At 37.5% G+C, this 20,898-nt stretch overlaps 2 protein-coding genes across 2 annotated transcripts; both read right to left on the bottom strand.

Moving 5' to 3' along the window:
• Positions 1-4,208: 4,208 nt before the first annotated feature.
• Positions 4,209-5,147, bottom strand: LOC122431342 (putative olfactory receptor 10D4). Its single transcript, XM_043452630.1, has one exon. The coding sequence runs from the start codon at positions 5,145-5,147 to the stop codon at positions 4,209-4,211; it is 939 nt and encodes a 312-aa protein (XP_043308565.1).
• Positions 5,148-13,603: 8,456 nt separating this feature from the next.
• LOC122431394 (putative olfactory receptor 10D4) lies at positions 13,604-14,533 on the bottom strand. Its single transcript, XM_043452693.1, has one exon. The coding sequence runs from the start codon at positions 14,531-14,533 to the stop codon at positions 13,604-13,606; it is 930 nt and encodes a 309-aa protein (XP_043308628.1).
• Between the last annotated feature and the right edge of the window lie 6,365 nt (positions 14,534-20,898).

Genomic DNA, 20,898 nt, shown 5'->3' with positions numbered 1-20,898 from the left:
AGAATTCGTTAAAATGATTCAGTCAGCCTCTAACCAAAAAACTAACATGCTCTGGAGGGAGGCATGGACTAGTACCTAGTATTGCTAAAATATATTATCTGAAATATCCAGTTTTCAACAAAAAATTAGAGGACATACAAATAAACAGAAAATTATGATCCGTAGTGCAGGGGGGAAAAAGCAGGCAAAAAAGCTGCCTATAAGAGTAATGAAATGTCAAATTTTAATAGGAAAATATTTCAAAATTGTCCTTATAAATATGTTCAAATAACTGAAGGAAGCCATAATTAAAGAAGCAAAGGAATGTGTGATGACAATGTTAGATCAAATAGAGATTATCAGTGGCTAGAAATTTTAAGAACCAAATGGAAGTTCTGGAGTAGAAAAGTACAATTACTGAAATAAACAATTTATTAGAGGGAATCAACGGTAGACTTAAACTGGCAGGAAAAAGAATGAACAAACTTGAGGATAAACTGATACAGGGTACATAAGTCAAAGGACAGAGGAAAAAGTGAAGAAAAATCAACAGAGCCTCAAAGAAATATGGGACCCCATCAAGCACAGCTACACGTAATAGAAATGCCGGAAGAAACAGGAAGGAGCATTAAAACTATTCAGAGAATTAATGGTTAAAAACTTCCCAAATTTACAGGAAAACAATCATTTATGCATCCAGGAAGCTCAACAAACTCCATGTAAGAGAGGCATAAATAGATACATAATAATAAAAGTGCCAAAAGTCAAACAGAAGGAGAAAATGTGGAAAGCATGCAGAGAAAAATGACTCATCACTATACTAGGGAATCTTAGTAAGAACTTATCACTGACTTCTCATGTGAAACAATGGAGATCAGAAAGCACCAGGATAACTACGTAAAGTACTCAAAGGCAAAAAGTCCATCAAGATCCCACATGTTTTAAAGATATCGTCCAAATGAATATGATATAAAGACAAGACATTCTAAGAAAAATTAAAGTGATCATTTGTTTCCAGTGGATGCACCTTATAAGAAAAACAGAAATGAAGTCCTTCAGGCTAAAATCAGGTAACCCTAGGTGGTAATCCAACTCTAAGTGGAAAACAGACAGCACTGGTAAAGGTAAGTATATAATTTTAAGAGGCAGTATAAATTTATATTTTCTAATTTCTATGAACCTATTTTAATACCAATTATATAAAATAATATACATGTAAAGTATTATATGTGTGTATGTATATATAAATATGTTCAAATAACTGACGGAAACCATAATTAAAGAAGTAAAGGAATGTGTGATGACAATATTAGGTAAAATAGAGAATATCAATGGCTAGAAATTATGAGAACCAAATGGAAGTTCTGGAGTAGAAAAGTACAATTACTGAAATAAACAATTTACTAGAGGGAATCAATGGTAGACTTAAATTGGCAGAAAAAAGAATGAACAAACTTGAAGATAAACTGATATATATACTGATATAAACTGATATATATATATATAGGCATGCAATATATATATATATATATATATATACATATATATAATTGTAATATGCTGCTGCTGCTGCTAAGTCACTTCAGGCATGTTCGACTCTGTGCGACCCCATAGACGGCAGCCCACCAGACTCCCCCATCCCTGGGATTCTCCAGGCAAAAACACTGGAGTGGGTTGCCATTTCCTTCTCCAATGCACGAAAGTGGAAAGTGAAAGTGAAATCACTCAGTCATGTCTGACTCTTAGCCCCATGGACTGCAGCCTACCAGGCTCCTCCGTCCATGGGATTTTCCAGGCAAGAGTACTGGAGTGGGGTGCCATTGCCTTCTCCAATATACTTGCCAATAATAGCAAACAAGAGTTGGGTGGGAGAAAGTCTGTACTGAGCAAAGAAAATGACATGATAATTCGAAAGCACAGAAACGAATGGTGAAAGCCAAAAATAAGTAAGAAGGTTATTATAACAAAAACTATAAATACACAGTTGCTTTACATACTTCCTCCAGCTTCTTAAAAACCATAAAATTATATAAATCAATAATTATAACATGTGCTGTTGGAATTCTAGCATTCATAGATGCAGTATGTCTAACAATAATACCACAAAAAGAGGGGAAAATGAATAGAGATATATAGAAGTAGTGTCTCTATATTGCTCTGGAATTTTAGTATACATTTGAAACTGATTGTAATAAGTTAAGATATAAGATGGTAAGCCCCAGAGCAACTATTAAGGTAATAACTCAAACAAAATAGTGAAAAACTCTTTAAGTAAGTCAAAATACTACTTTATAAAGTAATTTTTTAAAGTAAAGGAGAAATAAAGGAACAAAAAAGACACAGAATGAGGCATAGAAAACAAAAAACTAGCAAATGTAAATCCAATTATATCTATATTAACATTAAAATACAAATGAATTAAAATTCAACTGAAAAGCAGAAATCGTCGAAGTGGAGCAGAAAAAAACTTTTACTAATACATTCTGTCTTCAGGAGACACACTTTAGGTTCAAAGATACAAATAGAAGGAAGACAAATGCATAGAAAAAGAGATGTCATGCAAACAGCAACAAGGGAGATGAAGTAGTTAGACTAACAGACAAAATAGACTTTAAAACAAAAAATGTTACCAGAGATAAAAAGGAATATTTTATAATGATAAAAGGCTTAATCTGCTATGAAGATAGTACAATCATAAATGCATATGTATTTAATAATATATAGTGACCTCAGAAATCATAGGAACTAGGGACACATAAGATACATAAGATAAGAGCGGGGGGAAGGAATCTGCTACAACATGGATGAACCTTGAAAACATTATGCTAAGTTAAACAAGTCAGTCACAGAAAACACATTTTATGTGATTCCGTTTATATCAAATGTCCAGAACAGGCAAACCTGTAGTTATAGAAAGTAGATTAATGGCTGCTTAGAGCTGAAACTGATGGAGGTAATAAGAAGATGATCTGTAAAAGTATACGATATTTTTTTGTGATGATAAAAATGTTCTAAAATTGACCGTGGTGATGGTGGACACTCTGTGAATATACTAAAAAATGCAATGACTCCTATAATTTAAGTGGGTGGATTCTTTGGCATATGAAATATGTCACAATAAAACTGGTTAAAAATTGTGGCAATTGAAAAGGTTTGATACACTACTGAAATAAACCAGGATTATATACATATATATAATATGATTCCAAATATATAAATACATATATGTAGATATGGATGACATAGGTATACATGAAATAGTTGTAAACAGGATTTTAGAAAATTTAGTTCCAATTTAGTCACTCATTAGAGAGAGAGCAGAAATGTCAAAATGTTAATGGTGATTATTATTTAGGTGGTAGGATTAATTTGTAATTTCTAGTTACTTTACTTTTTACAGTTTTCCTATTTTCTTCAAATCTATTTATTTTCAAGACGAAAAAAATGATTACTATTTTTGAGAGTCCAAGAATTCTGGAAGTCAAACTCAGTCTTTGATTTAATGAAGAAAATCTACATTCATACTACAGAATTCAAACCACGGTCGGAAAGAGCAGATACACTGACCTAAGTCTAGAGGATCTATGAAAATACATGTCACTATATAGATATATTAGCACATTTCTGGTTTCTGAAATGTAACTGAATTTCTTTATATCAGACTTCAGTATATAACAGTGATCACAATATAGATGATGAAGTGATAAATTTAATGGAATGAATTGAGTAGACAATAGATTTTTTTTTTTGGAAAAATTTAAAATACTCCATGCAAATTGAAAAGAAGTTGCTGGAAGAGGTAAGCATGTGTGCTCTAATTATGACAATACAGAGGCAACTTTATTAGCACAAAGTTAAAATCCTTGCATTCACATCCAAGCTCAGCAAATTTCTATCTCTGAGACACTGCAGGAGTGTCTTAACCTCTCGGCACCTTAATACACCCCTCTGTATACCGGGATAATAATATCTACTCCATATGAAAATTCTCATAATAACATATGGCAGTATTTATAAAGTGCATAGAATAGTACCTGGCACATGGTAAGTGCCATAAAGATATTCTTGAATACAAATTTATATAAATATATATATGTTAATAACAAAAAAGTCCATTCAACCTATTTATCCCAAATGCCACTTAGCCATTCACCCCAGGTGGTTTCAGAGACCACATGCCCCATATAAATGCAAGGCAAATCTGTAAGCACAGATAATGACATAGTACTTTATGTTACACAAGGATGTACTCCTTGGATTAGTGCTTTTCTCAGAGCCAACTTCACATCCTTGTTTCTCAAGCTGTATATCAAAGGATTCAGGGAAGGGTTAACAATATTATTGAACAACGGAACCACAGAATCCAGCCAAGGGCTGGAGGCAGGCCGAAGATAAATAAGGATCACGGGTCCATAGAAGAGCAGGACGGAAGTCAGGTGGGCACTGCAGGTGGAGAAGGCTCTGTGCCTCCCTTCTGAGGAGCTGATTCTCAATATAGAGATAATGATGCGAGTGTAAGAAGTGAGGACAAGAAGGAAACACAGGAGTGCCACAACACCTACGTTGGTGACACTCACCCTGTGAGCTAGAGAGGTGTCTGCACAGGCCAGGGGCAGCACCACCGGGATGTCACAGAAGAAATTGCCCACCTCCGTGGGGCCACAGTAGGGTAACCTAAACACAAGAAATGTGAGGACAGACGCATGCACGCTGCTCCCCACCCAGGCGCTCAGAGTCAAGATGGTGCACACCCTGGGGCTCATGATGACCGTGTACCGCAAGGGGTGACAGATGGCGGCGAAGCGGTCATAGGCCATCACGGTGTACAGGAAACACTCCGTGCAGCCCAGGAAGTGATACAAGAAGAGCTGGCAGGCACAGCCCTGGTAAGAGATGGTCCGGCTTTGCCCCAGTAGGTAGAGCATCATTTTGGGGGAACTCACGGAAGGGAAAAAGATGTCAAACACTGACAGGTTGCCCAGGAAGAAGTACATGGGGGTGTGGAGGTTGGAGGAAGTGAGGATGGCCAGGAGAATGAGCAGGTTCCCCACAAGAGTGAGCAGGTAGAAGGTGAGGAAGAAGACAAAGAGCGCGTGTTCCAGCCCTTGTGTGTGAGGGATTCCCATGAGGAGGAACTCGGTTACTGGCGTGTAATTCCTCATCTTCATATCTAGTCACACCTGGAAGATCAGACAGTGGTCTCACTGAGATGGGCTTTCCCCAAAATGCTAATACCTGCACAGGATCCACGGGAAAGGGATACTATCTATATATTGTACATTAAAAACCTCTAGACAGGAGTCAGTCCAGTCCTTACTAAGTAATGAGTGACATTCAGCCATTTATTTGTCATTTGTTTCCTCAGAAGAATAAGAGATGACACAACAGGCAGAATAGTCTAGAAAGCAGAGAATAAATCCTACACTTGGATTTATCTGAGTTTCAATTGCAAATCTACTCCCCACTCTGTAACCCTGGACAATTTTGAAAAATAATCTCTAAGTCTCCTCTGTGTCCATGTTCATGGTATAATATATCTTATGATTCTTATGAGAATTAATGCTTTAATATATATATAAATTCCCCAGTGTAATGGCTGCTCTTACTCTTGTTTAAAAATTCACTCAAGATGCTTATATTCTGATTCAATGCACTTTTACTCCACATGGAGTTTCTCTTCAGCTGACCTGCTCCTACAGCAGTTTGGAATCACCTATTGATTAAAATGATTCACGGAAATGTCTTCTGCATCATCAACAGAAACAATGGAAAACTAAGAACTGTCTGGTAGGAATAAACTGAGACAAGATGGAAATGATAATACTTAATCACGAAAAGGAACCGGCACTTAGCAATAATAAAAACTGCTATCTTATTTCAATGTAACATTCAGTCTCTCAATAGAAATTATGTCTGCAATATGACAACAAATGTCATCCCGATGAAGGTTTTTAAGGTTCAGCATCATTAATTAGGGAATATCTTAAGAAAATCCATGGAATCTGCTAAGTCAGTATCAGTCCAAACTCAAATAGACCTAATTCCCATCCTCTCTCACCTGCCTAGGATATGTATAACCCATCAGATGAGGAGAAGAGAGTGTTCCAGAAAGAAGGCACCTACAGATGAAAGGGAAAGAGTGGACATGGGCTCGAATCCAGGCTCCACATCCACCCTCCTGTTTCCTTTCCTTTAGATGCTGTGGAACATGAGGGCCAGGCTCTGAAACCAGAGAAGTTGAACACCCCTCTTTGTCACATTCAGTCACTCAGGCCAACAGTGTGTCTGGTCCCTGATAAAAGCAGAGGCATCCGTTCCCTGAAGAGACAATAGATGTCTTCTGTGTTCCTTTGGGCCCCACTCCCCATGTGGGATGTCTGTATAACAGAGGAAGCAATTAGAGTGGAGACTTTCCGCTCCTTCCATCTGCCCACTGTCTCTATCTCATTAATTCTTAGATGAAAATGTAATTACCTTAAAAAGTGAGAAAAACGCTAGTCACTCAGTCATGTCTGACTCTTTGCAACCCTATGGACTATAGCCCCTCAGGCTCTTCTGTCCATGGGATTCTCCAGGCAAGAATACTGGAGTGAGTTGCTATTCACTTCTCCAGGGGATCTTCCTGAATCAGGGATCGAACCCTGGTCTCACACATAGCAGACAGATTCTTTACCATCTGAGGCACCAAAAGCACTTAATTATTTTCAATTTTCAAACCCCTTAGATTAACAATAACACTTGGGCATTTTTATCTAGTGGAAAGCCATCCACTGCGTTCAGATTTTTGAAATTTCCCAGTGATCCTGTGTTTGGAAGAACTACTGCTGCTGCTAAGTCACTTCAGTAGGGTCCGACTCTGTGCGACCCCTTAGACGGCAGCCCACCAGGCTCCGCCATCCCTGGGATTCTCCAGGCAAGAATACTAGAGTGGGCTGCCATTAGCTTCTCCAATGCATGAAAGTGAAAAGTGAAAGTGAAGTCCCTCAGTCATGTCCGACTCTTCGCGACCCCATGGACTGCAGCCCACCAAGTTCCTCTGCCCATGGGATTTTCCAGGCAAGAGTACTGGAGTGGGTTGCCATTGCCTAATCCTTGGAAGAACTAGGTTTAAGAAAAAAGTTGAGAATTAGGAAAGGAACCACTTATAGAAATAAGGCAACAATCCCATTTGGTGTCAACAAAACTGCTTTTTTCTGTAATTAGTTGTATAGTTCCCCAATATCACTTTCTCAACTGCTTCAATTAATATCTTATCCTTTTCTAAAAACTCTGTTTTTCGTTTTCATTTTAATATCACTACTAGTCTTTATATTAGCATTCTTTAACTACGGTGGGTATGTGCATGCCAAGTCGCTTCAGTCGTGTCTGTCTCTTTGTGACCCCATGGATTGTAGCCCACCAGTCTTTTCTGTCCGTGGGATTTTCCAGACAAGAATACTGGAGTGGTTTCCATGCCCTCCTCCAGGGCATCTTTCCAACCCTGGAATCAAACCCATGTCTCTTACCTCTCCTGCATTGGCCGGCTGGTTCTTTACCACTGGTGCCACCTGGGAAGACTTTAAGTACTGTAACTTGGTTCAATTTATGTTTTAAGAATCAGTCTACTGACTGCTGTGTAGACAAAGGATCAGAACAGACAAAGGTAGAATTAGGTAGGGCTGTGAGCACACTAAGTTTCCCCGGTAGCTCAATGGTAAAGATTCCGCCTGCAATGCAGGAGCCGCAGGAGACACAGATTCAGTCCCTGGGTGGGGAAGATCCTCTGGAGAAGGAAATGGCATCCCACTCCAGTGTCCTAGCCTGGAGAATCCCCATGGGTAGAGGAGCCTGGCGGGCTGCCGTCTATGGGGTCCTTGCTACAGTCCATGGGGTAGCAAAGAGATGGACACGACTGGAGCGACTTAGCATGCACGTGAGCATGTTATTTTTAATGGCCATTCAGAGAAGGAAATGGCAACCCACTCCAGTGTTCTTGCCTGGAGAATCCCAGGGACAGAGGAGCCTGATGGGCTGCCGTGTATGGGGTCACACAGAGTCAGACACGACTGAAGTGACTTAGCAGCAGCAGCAGCAGTGAAATAAGCACATGGATCTACTTAAAATGTTATAGCTAAGATTCCTTTGATATAATACAAAATGCACAAAAGTGGCAATGCTTTAAGTGTTTACAACATTCTAATCATCATTGTCTTTTTTTCATGCTAAGGAATTCAGAAGAAACTTCTGTCTCTATGGTTTTGAAATCACAATTACTTCTTACTGAGAATATCCTACTTTTCTTTTTTAGCCAAACTCTTCAAGGACTCTTTATTTCATCCTTGCACCAATCATATGAGTAGACATCATTTTCTTTTCGAAGATAAAAATAAGGCTGGAAAAGTTTAAATAATTATCAAATTTCACTCCAAAAGTCAATCACAGAACTTGGATTTGAGTGTCAGCCTGTATGCATTTAAAACTTATGTCCATTGCTAACAAAATGGAATGAATAATTTTAGTCTTAATTTTAAAAGTAAATATATTATAGTCTTATATTTCTACTCATTTTCTTATTCGTTGCTTTTGTTTTCAAAATGAAGGTGGTGAATGAAATCATCATAAAAGCTTAAAATTTTTTGACAAGCAATGATTTCTTTAATATTTTAAACAGTTTTATGGAGATATAATGTCTATGCCATAAAATACCCACTTAAAGTTACAACTCAGTGAGAATATATTTACAAAGAATGTGTACTTACAGAGATATGCAACCATCACCACAGGCTAATTTTAGAACTTTTCCTTCATATTAAAAAGAAGTGTCCATTTCCAGTCATTTCCATCGATATCACAAACTCTAGGCAACTATTAATCTATTTTTGGTCTCTATGAATTTTCCCTTTTTGATTATGTTTTACAAGTGTAGTCACAAATTATGTGTTCTTTTTGTCTGGTATCTTTCACTGAATATGTTTTTGAGATTGCTCTCTGCTGTTGCATGTATCAGTATTTTTAAAGTTCCTTCATTTTGGTGAGCAATATTTTATCATATGGATATTCTTATGTCCTGAATGATAAAGTAAGATTCCAACTTTATTCCTAGTACCTGCAGACCCCTAAAAGATTATTGGTGTAACGAGAAATATTTTGCATATCTCAAAATCATCATCACAAATATCCAGTAGAAACTGAATTATTTTGGATTGTCACATATTAAACAGTTCAGAATGTCAATTCTGAATTTATATATATATTATAGTCACAGTTTTTATTATTTTGCTTCAGCTTGTCATGTCAGCTTCTTTACTATGAAAATCAGTGCTGTATTAATGAAAATCAGACCAGCTCCGAAATATTTTGTAATTAGTAATGTGCCCTACTCTTCCTTTTTCAACTGCCCTTTCTATAAATTGAGTATTTTACTTTGCATCTAAGTAATAAAAAGAATTCTTCAAGGAGTTTATGTATTTCATAATCAGTATCCCTGTGACTCATTAAAAACACACGCATTAGAAGACATAAGCCACAGTGAGCCTTATATGTACTATCTCATTTCAACTTTCAGAAATGCTATTCTTGGCAAAATCACAAGAAATAAAAGAACAGATAACCTAATAGCCCCCAATTTTACTGTTCTTTATTTTGTGTTATTCCTAAATTTTCCATATCATTAATTTATTCAATAAGTATCCACAATGAAATGCATTTGTCACCCAGACAGATTAAATTAGCTTCACAATACATTCACTTTCAAAACACTTATACATATATACATATATATGAAATTTATGAATTTGTGAACATATGACTTATACATGAGTAAGAGTATATAAATTTGCAAGGACAAATAAAACACCATATTTACTAGCATGTATGAGTTAGTAGGTTAACATTCTTTTCCAAACAGTAAAATTTTACATTCAAAGCAAAATACTCTCTTAGGAGACTGTTAGTGAGTGCAAAGTTAAAGCAGTGTCAACTATATGATTATAACCAAGGGTTCTCCTACTACAATAATTTGCCACACTTTTCATTACTGTATCAGTATACTTGTCAAACAATCTGAAATGCCTTTGTCAGCTGGTATTCTCTCTCCCATGGACACTAGAGATACACTATCCATTTGTTCAACAGCTTTATGAAGGCACAAGCTACATATCATAAAAATCAACTCTTGTTAAAAACACAATTTAATTATTTTTTTTAATTTACAGAGTCATGCAAACATTGTCAAAATTCTGATCATTTCCATCACCCAAAAGTTTCCCTGGGGTCAATTTGCAATTAATTCCCATTCCCACTCCCCTCCCCAGGAAGCTAACCACTAATTTACTCTTTGTCTCTGTAAATTTGTCTTTTCTAGGCATTTCATACATATGGAATGATACAACATGTGTTCTTTGAACCTGGCTTCTTTCCCTTAGCGTAATGCTGTTGAGGTTCATCCATGCTATATCACACAAAAATAGTTTGTCGGAGACTTTTTCTTGCCAATAGTATTCCATAGCATAAATACATTATATTTAGTTTATCCTTTCACTAGACATTCAAGACATTTCTACTTTTGAGTATTATGAGTAACACTCCTATGAACAATCACATGAAAATCTCCCTATGTATCCACTTCCTTTTCATCTACTATCCAAGACTGTATATTTTTTTCTGAGATTTTGATCAAATCATCATAACATCTTCTGATATCAGTGATAAGCCTCATAAAATCAAACTAAATTGTAGAACGTTTTTGTAGACATCCAATCCCGTCCGTCAAATGTTTATTCTCATCATGTCCTATTTCAAGCGATGCTATTTTCCTGAGTCTTAGTTCAGCCTACTGTGGGTGCTCTATGTGCACAGTGTACGTAAGGACATATCTAATAGCTTTCAGAATTGAGGTTTTTCAAAATAACTTAAAGGCACAACAATTCTTCGGAAATCGAAATATCTCTCTTCGAAATGGTAGCTCTCACTGTGCTGAAAGTCAAGCTGCTCCCTACCCTTCCCCTACATTACTTTACATTCTACAGCGGCAGATGTAGAAGGGCACCTCCATGCCTACCGTGTTTGCTAACAATTGGGCTCTCAGGCCACCATGTGGTTTAAGAACTGATAATCCATCTACTGCTAGTGTAGGGTATATGACCCATGTCAACACAGAAGAAAAAGGGAAATCTGAAATAAATGCTTGAGGGAAAATTCTAGAGACAGAACAAAAGAGATATCAATTGTATTCACTGGGTGTGGGGGCGGGGGAGATGAAGAAACATTATTTGGCCACAGATCTAAGCTTTCAAAAAAAATGTTACAGGACCTTCGTGGTGGCACAGTTGTAGAGTCCACTTGCCAATGCAGGAGACATAGGTTCGATCCCCGGCCGAGGAAGATTCCACATGCTGCAGAGCAGCTGAGCTCGTCGGCCAAAACTGAAAATGATCCAAATACATTCTGTCTATAGGAGACACAGTTCAGAATAGAAAGATGTAAATAAAAAGAAAATAAAAGCATAGAAAAAGAGATGTCATGCTAACATCCACCACAGGGAAGCTGAAGCGGCAGGACTAATAGACAAAACAGACTTTAAAACAAAAAATGTTACTAGAGATAAAAGGGAACATTTTATAATGATAAAAGTGTTGATCTATTATGAAAATAGAACAATTGTAAACATATATGTATTTAATAACATGTAGTGACCTTAGAAAACCAAAGTAACTAGGGAAATTCAGGCCACATAAGAAGTTCGTGGTTCAGTGAAAAAGACTCCCATCTGCCAATGCAGGAGACATGCGATCTATCCCTGGGTTTGGAAGATGGCCTGGAGGAGGAAATGGCAACCCAGTCCCGTATTCTTGCCCAGGAAATCCCGTGGACAGAGGAGCCTGGCAGGCTGCAGTTCATGGGGTCGCAAAAGAGTCGGACATGACTTAGCAACTAAACAACAGCAAAGATAAGAAGTGGGAAAAAAAAAACAAAAACCAGAACCTACTACTACATGTTTGAACCTTGAAAACATTATGCTAAGTTAAGAAGACAGCCTCAAAAAAATAAGCATTATAGAATTCTATTTATATAAAATCTCAAGAACAAGCAAATCTGTAGATACAGAAAGTAGATTAAGTTGCTTACAGCTGAAGGTGATAGGGGTAATAAGATGATAGCTACAAGGTATAGGATACCTTTTTCTGATGGTAAAAATGTTTTAAAATTGGCCATAGTGATGGTTGCATAGATCTTTGAATATAATAAAAAAAAACCATTGACTTGTACACTTTAATTGGGTGAACTATTTGGGCCATGAATTATCTCAGTAAAATTAGTTTAAAAATTGTGGCAATTGAAATTACTTGATACACTATTAAAATAAGAAAAGATTATATTTATATATATATATATATAACTGTATAAATATACATATGTAGATAGGTATATTCATGATGTACATTTAGATTACATCATTATAAACAAGAATTCAGAAATTTTAGTTCCAATTTAGTCATTAATGAGAGAGATAGGAGAAATGTCAGAATGTTAATGGTGATTATCATTTTTGTGGTAGGGTTAATTTGTAATTTCTAGTCACTTTACTTTTTTACAGTTTTCCTATTTTCTTCAAACCTATTTATTTACATGAGGAAAAAGAAGATTATTATTGCTGAAGTGCTAGGAATTTTGGAACTCACACTCAGTCTTTGATTTAATGGAAGAAAATCTGCAATCACTGTTACAGAATTAAAACTACTGTTGTTAAGAACACATACTTCCCTAAGACTAGAGGATCTATGAAACACATACTAGTAGGTATGTGGATATCATCTGGTTTCTGAAATGTAACCAAAATTCTTTATATCAGACTTAGGTACATAACATTCCTCACAACATAGATGAAAAAAGTGATGAAAATTAATGGAATGGAACAAACTGAATAGACTACAGATTTTTTTTAAATTGGAGAATGCTTCATGTAAGTTGAAAAGAAGTTCCTAGAAAAGTGGGCATTTGTGCTATACTTCTGACAATACAAAGCTTTCCACGTGGCACAGTGGTAAAGAATCCTCCTGCCAATGCAAGAGATGCAACAGCCCTGGGATCAATCCCTGGGTCGGGAAGATCCCCTGGAGTAGGAAATTGCAACCCACTCCAGCATTTTTGCCTGGAAACATCCATGGATAGAAGAGCCTGGTGGGCTATGGTCCATGGGGTTGCAAAGAGTCAGACATGACAGGATACCCACACACACTTTTCTGACAATACAGAGGAAGCATTATTAGCACAAAGTTAAAACCCTAGCAGCCACAGTCCTACCTAGCTCAGCAACCTTCTATCTCTGTGATACTGCAAAAGTCTCTTAACCTTCCAGTGCCTTCATATCCTCCTCTGTAAATTGGGATAATACCTACTCCATGTGATAATTATCCTAATAACATATATCAGTAGTTATAAAGTGCATAGAGGAGTGCTTAGCCCATGATAAGTGCTGTAAAAGATTTTGCTCAATAAAAATTATATAAATATATACATGCTAATCACACAAAAAAAAATCCATTCAAATTGTTTAGCAGTCACACCAACGCTAAGACACTAGTCATCCCCAATAAACACAAGGCAAATTTATAAGCACAGGTACTGATAGAAAAGCTTACACTCCTCAGGTATGTACTCCCTGGATTAGTGCTTTTCTCAGAGCCAACTTGACATCCTTGTTTCTCAAGCTGTATATCAAAGGATTCAGGGAAGGGTTAACAATATTATTCAACACCTGAACCATAGAATCCAGCCAAGGGCTGGAGGCAGGCTGGAGATAAATGAGGACCACGGGTCCATAGAAGAGCAGGACGGAAGTCAGGTGGGCACTGCAGGTCGAGAAGGCTCTGTGCCTGCCTTCTGAGGAGCTGATTCTCAATATAGAGATAACGATGCGAGTGTAAGAGGTGAGGACAAGAAGGACACACAGGAGTGCCACAACACCTACGTTGGTGACACTCACCCTGTGAGCTAGAGAGGTGTCCTCACAGGCCAGGGGCAGCACCACCGGGATGTCACAGAAGAAATTGCCCACCTCCGTGGGGCCACAGTAGGGTAACCTAAACACAAGAAATGTGAGGACAGACGCATGCACGCTGCTCCCCACCCAGGTGCTCAGAGTCAAGATGGCGCACACCCTGGGGCTCATGATGACCGTGTACCGCAAGGGGTGACAGATGGCGGCGAAGCGGTCATAGGCCATCACGGTGTACAGGAAACACTCCGTGCAGCCCAGGAAGTGATACAAGAAGAGCTGGCAGGCACAGCCCTGGTAAGAGATGGTCCGGCTTTGCCCCAGTAGGTAGAGCATCATTTTGGGGGAACTCACGGAAGGGAAAAAGATGTCAAACACTGACAGGTTGCCCAGGAAGAAGTACATGGGGGTGTGGAGGTTGGAGGAAGTGAGGATGGCCAGGAGAATGAGCAGGTTCCCCACGAGAGTGAGCAGGTAGAAGGTGAGGAAGAAGACAAAGAGCGCGTGTTCCAGCCCCTGTGTGTGAGGGATTCCCATGAGGAGGAACTCGGTTACTGGTGTGTGATTCCTCATCTTCATATCTAGTCACACCTGGAAGGTCAGACAGTGGTCTCACTGAGATGGGCTTTCCCCAAAACACTAATACCTGCACAGGACCCAGAGGAAAGGGATAACGTCTATATATTATACATAAAAAACTTCCAGATGGGAGTCAGTCCAGTTCTTGCTAATTAACATGCAACATCCAGTCATTTTTCATCTGTGTCCTCTGAAGGATAATAGACAGCACAAGAGAAAGAATAGAGCAGAGGGTAGAAGATAAATGCTGCCTCAGATGTATCTGAATTTAAACGCCCAATCTAATTCCCACTGAGTGATTTTGAACGATTTAAAAAAAAAATCTCCATATCACCTCGGTATCTGGGTTAATAGTTTAATAATATCTTATGATTCTAAGATTTAATAATATCTAATGATTCTACTTTGGCCACCTGATATGAAGAACTGACTCATTGGGAAAGACCCTGATGCTGGGAAAGATTGAAGGCAGGAGGAGAAGAGGATGACAGAGGATGAGATGGCTGGATGGCACCACCAACTCAATGGACATGAGTTTGAGCAAGCTCCAGGAGTTGGTGGTGGACAGGGAAGCCCTGGCGTGCCGCAGTCCCTGGGGTCACAAAAAGTCAGACATGACTGAGTGACTGAACTTGATTCTAACGAGGAATAATGCTTTAATATATATAAAACCCCTAATGTAATGCTGCAAATTCCTACCCTCATTAGAAAATTCCCTCAAGGTACTGAATTCTGATTTCAATGCTCCTTTACTCCACACAGCATTTGACTTAGGCTGATCTGCAGCTGCAGCACTTTGGAATCATCTATTGATGTCAGCGATTCACAAAAATGCTTTCTCCATCGTCAACTCAAAAATGGACAAGAACCATCTAGAGGAAATACAGTGAAACACGATGGAAATGATAATACTTAATTCAGGAAAAAGCAACAGGCAGTTAGCAATAATAAAAACAACTATCTTCTTTCAATGTTACAGTCAGTCTCTCAATAGAAATTATGTCTGCAATATGACAATGTATGCCATCCCAATGAAGGTTTTTAAGACTCAGCGTCATTAACTAGGGAGTATCTTAAGAAAATCCATGGAGTCAGCTAAGTCCGTATTTAGTCCAAACTCCAATAGAGCCGATTCCCATCTTCTCTCACATGCCTATGGTGTGATTGACCCATCAGATGAGGAGAGAGCATTCCAGAAAGAAGGCACCTACAGATGGAAGGGAAAGAGTCGACATGGGCTGGAATCCAGGCTCCACATCCACCCTCCTGCTTTCTTTCCTTTAGAGGCTGTGGAATAGAAGGCCAGGTTCTGAAACCAGAGAAGCTGAATGCACCTCTTAGTCAGATTCAGTCATTCAGATCTGAAAATCCAGACCAACAGTGCCTGTGTTCCCTGGTAAAAGGAGTGGCATTCATTTCCTGCAGAGTGAATAGATGTTTTGAGTGTTCCTTTGAGACCTTCTCCCCATGTGGGATGTCTGTAGAACAGGGAGAGCAATTAGACGGGAGACTTTTTCCTCTCCTTCCTTCTTCTCCCCACTGTCTCTACTTCATTAAATCTTAGACTAAAATATAATTATGTAAAAGCATTTGCTTATTTTCAATATGTATGTATGTTCCACATTTTGATTATCTATTTGTCATTAATGGACACAAATAGCTTCCACCTCCTACCTTTTGTGAATAATTCTGCCATGAACATACTATAAACATGAATATTCAGAACTCTTGGATGTATGCTCAGAAGTAAAATTAGTGAATCATAGGGCAATTTTATTTCTAAATTTACTGAGAAATCACCATACTACTTTCCATAGAGAATGTGCCATTTTGCAATTCCTACCAACAGTGCACAATGGTTCCAACTTTTCCACATCTCTTTTCTATTTTACTTTTTTCCCCAATAAGAGCTATTCTAATGGGTGTAGGTGATATCTCAATGTGAATTTTATTTGCACTTCCCTAACAATTACTGATATTGAGCATCTTTTCATATGCTTGATGATCAGTTGTATGTCTTCTTTATGGATGTCTGTTTAAGTCCTTTACCCCTCCCCCTTTTAATCAAGTTATTTGTTTTGTTGTTGTTCTTGTTGAGGATGATGGAATAAGATTTTAAGATCTGGTGTGTGCATGTGTATGTGTGTGCGCATGTGTTTTAAGAAAAGATTTATGTTGTGTGCTCTACTAAAGTTTTAGATACAGGGAAGTTTTAAGATGTTTTAATATTTTTGCAATGCCAGTCATTACAACACTGATTTTGGAGAAGCTGAGAAAGGTGATTGGAGTTCATTCATATTTGGCTTTCTTCAACTTTAACGAGAATATGTATTTCAACTTTAATGAGACTATATATCTAAATAAGTCGTGTGGTTCTTCTGTATCCCACATGTTTCACTCATGTTTCTGTTTTCATATCAATAAATTTGCAATTACATCATAACTTGAAAGGCTAAGTGGTACCCATTCATTCATTCAACAAACTCACACATCATGCTTATTAGGTCTCTGGGCAATGTCCTATGGGTACAACAGTGAATAAGACAAACATGATGGAAATTTGTCTTGCATAGAAAAGAATTAAAATGAACAAGTTTAAATATTAGTGGTGATAACTATTTGTCATAATCGCTATATAGGGTTTACCAGCTATTAAGGGTTTTCCAGCATGAGAGTTCTTCCACCAGTATCCAGCTTTAATAGGACAGCAAACTAACACTAGAATTGTTTGAATCCAGCATATAGTCTAGGACTCACTCCCAAAGCATAGGAATAGGATTCTGTATGATCTTAGATTTTACCTGTCAGGTTAGGAGGGGCCATGGAATCCTCACATTGCACATCAAACCACTGTCTGTGGGTGTAAATGGACTTCATTTTATCATTTTTGTCTCACACTTTTTGTAAGGGCAGCGATTTATTTTATTTGGGATTTTCACTTTTTGTTTTGTTTTAATGGTTTCAAATGTTATGGATACTTTGGGGAGTAAAAATGGAACACAAACCTACACATCAGTAAAATGTCATAGAAAATAAGAACTGATGTGTCTGTGGGATCTCCTGTAAATATTCTCCTTCTTTCTCTCTGGATTCTGGAGAAGAGTGAGAAATAATGAACAACTTGAGTATCTGGGGAGACCAAGTTGGAAAATGCAACTTGGTGGGAGAACCAGATATGCATGGTAATTGAACCCAGTAATCAGGACATCTCCTCTTCAAACAACTCTGGACAATAAGGCTTTCCCACCCCTTTCACACTAGAGGGTAATCTGGGATGTTGTCAGTATGACACAGTAGGAAACAGTGATAGTAGGAGTTAAGAGGACTTGAGACTAGAGCTGTATTTCCCCTAACTACATGTGTTATGAAGGGCAAGATACGTATTGCTATGTCTCAGTGCCACCATGTACAGAGGAGTACAATGGGTTGTGGCACAGAATTAGTGGAGATAATAAGAAAGTCAATATATATATAAACATGACCAAAGTCCCTCTATATTATACCAGCTATTTATTGAACACTATGTATCATGAGCTCTGAAGAGAGCTCAATAAAGGCCATGTAGGATAGACATAAGTAAACACAGAATAACAAAAATACCAAATACCAAACAGAAGGAAAAAATGTGGAAAGCATTCAGAAAAAAATGACTCATCCTTTACAAGGGAACCTCAGTAAGAACTTTGACTGACTTTTCATATGAAACAGCAGATCTCAGAAGGCACCAGGATAAGTATCTAAGTACTGAAAGGAAAAAAAGCCAACCAGGATACTACTGACATTAAAGAAATCATCCAAATGAATATGAAACAATAAATAAAAACATTCTATGAAAAATTAAACCGGAAAAAATTTGCTCCCGGCAAATGTACCTTACAAGAACTACTAAATGAAGTCCATCAAGCTAAAAGCACTTAACTCTAGATGGTAATCCAAATACAAATGAAAGACAAACACCATTAGTATGCTATTCAAAAAGACAGTATAAATCCATATTTTCTAATTTCTGTGAACTTATTTTAATACCAAATATATAAAACAATATGCATGTAAAGTATTACAGGGCATGCAATATACATGAAACTGTAATATACTTGCCAATAATAGCAAAAAAGAGGTAGGTGGGGGCAAATCTGTACTGAGCAAAGAAAATGACATGATAATTCAAAACCACAGAAACAAAGGGAGAAAACTAAAAGTAACAAAGTTATTATAACAAAAGCTATAAATACATAGTTGCTTTACATACTTCACCCAGCTTCTTTAAAAGACATAAACTTACACAAAGCAATAATTATAACAATGCATCGGTGAAATTGTAGCATTCATAGGTGTAATATGTCTAACAATAATACCACAAGGAGAGAGCAGAAGGCAGAAAGCTAAATAGAAGTAGTGTCTCTCTATCACTCTGGAATTAATTTAGTATGTGTCTGAAGCTTATTGTGGTAAGTTAAGATATAACATGGTAAGCCCTAGAGCAACTATTAAGGTAATAATTCAAGCAATATAGGAAAACCTCATTAAAAAATTAAAAATGATAAAAAGTATTAATTATAAATTAATTTTTTAAAGTAAAGGAGAAATAAAAGAACAATAAAAGACATGAAATGACACATATAGAAAGCAAAAAGTAAAATATCACATGTAAATCCAATTATATCTATATTAACATTAAAATGTGAATGGATTAAAATTCAATCAAAAGGCAGAGATCATTGAACTGGACCATAAAAATGATCCAAATGCATTCTGTCTATAGGAGACACATATTAGATTCAAAGACAAAAACAAGGGGCTTCCCAGGTGGTCCATTGGCTAAGACTCTGAGCTCTCAATGCAGGGGATCTGGTTTCATATAAGAACCAGAGCAACCAAATAAATTAATTAAAAATAAATACTTTTTTAACAAAGATACAAATAGGAGGAAAATAAGAGTGTAGAAAAAGAGATGTCATGCAAATAGAAACAACAGGGAAGTTGAAGTGGTTAGATTAGTAGACAAAATAGACTTTAAAACAAAACATGTTACTAGAGAGAAAAAGGAATATTTTATAATAATAAAAGGGTTAATCTGGTATAAGACAGAACAATTGTAAATACATATGCGTTTAATAATATATAGTTGCCTCAGGAATCAAGAGAACTAGAGACATTCATATCACATATGAAGTTGGGGGGTTGCAGAGGGACATAACCTGCTACTACATGGATGAACCTTGAAAACATTATGCTAAGTTAAGACAGTCACACAGAAAACACGTTTTATGTGATTCTATTGATATAAAATGTCGAGAACAGGGAAATCTATAGATACAGAAAGCAGATTAATGATTGCTTACAGTCAAAGGTGGCAGAGGTAATAAGAGAATGATAGCTAAATGGTAAAGGATATCTTTTTGAGACGATGAAAATGTTCTAAAACACACCATGGGGATGGTTGCACATATCTGTGAGTATACTTAAAAAACACTGACGCATGTACTTTAAATGGGTGAATTACTTGGTATGTAAATCATATCTCAATAAAACTGGTTAAAAACTGTGGCAATTGAAAATGCTTGATACACTATTAAAACAAAACAAGATTGGTGGCTCAGTGTTAAAAGAATCCGCCTGTCAGTGCAGGAGACACAAGAGACCCACTGCAGTAGAAAATGGCAATCCGCTCCAGCATTCTTGCCTGAAAAGTCCCATGGACTGAGGAGCCTGGTGGGCTATAGTCCATGGGGTTGCAAGGAGTCTGACATGACTGTGCAACTGAGCACAGTTTACACACTTATTTATACACATGACCACAGCTGCTGCTGCTTAGTCACTTCAGTCATGTCCGACTCTCTGCAACCCTAAGGACTTCGGGAATACAGGACTGCAGCCTGCCAGGCTCCTCCATCCATGGGGTTCTCAATGCAAGAGTACTAGAGTGGGTTGCCACGCCCTACTCTAGGGGATCTTCCCAACCCAGAGATAGAACCCGGCTCTCCTGCATTGCAGGCAGATTCTTTACCACTGAGCCACCAGGGAAGCCCCAAATATGTGACTACAACTGCATAAATACACATGTGTAGATAGGTATATAATAATACAGATATAAATGAAATAATTATAAACAGGAAGTCAGGAAATTTAGCTCTAATTTAGTCACCAATGAGAGAGAGAGAGCAAATGCCAGAATGTTAATGGTGATTATCATTTCAGTGGTAGCATTAATGCATAATTTCAGGTCACTTTAATTTTCACAGTCTTCCTGTTTTCTTCAAATCTCTTTACTCATATAAGGGAAAAAAGATTATTATATTTGAAGGTTCAGGAATTCTGCAATTCAAACTCAGTCTTAATTTAATGAAAGAAAATCTGCAGTCATT

Source organism: Cervus canadensis, chromosome 29, assembly GCF_019320065.1.
Source record: "Cervus canadensis isolate Bull #8, Minnesota chromosome 29, ASM1932006v1, whole genome shotgun sequence".
Taxonomy (NCBI): Eukaryota; Metazoa; Chordata; class Mammalia; order Artiodactyla; family Cervidae; genus Cervus; species Cervus canadensis.
Note: the sequence above shows the minus strand (reverse complement) of the source record. Positions and strands in the feature narration are given on the sequence as shown.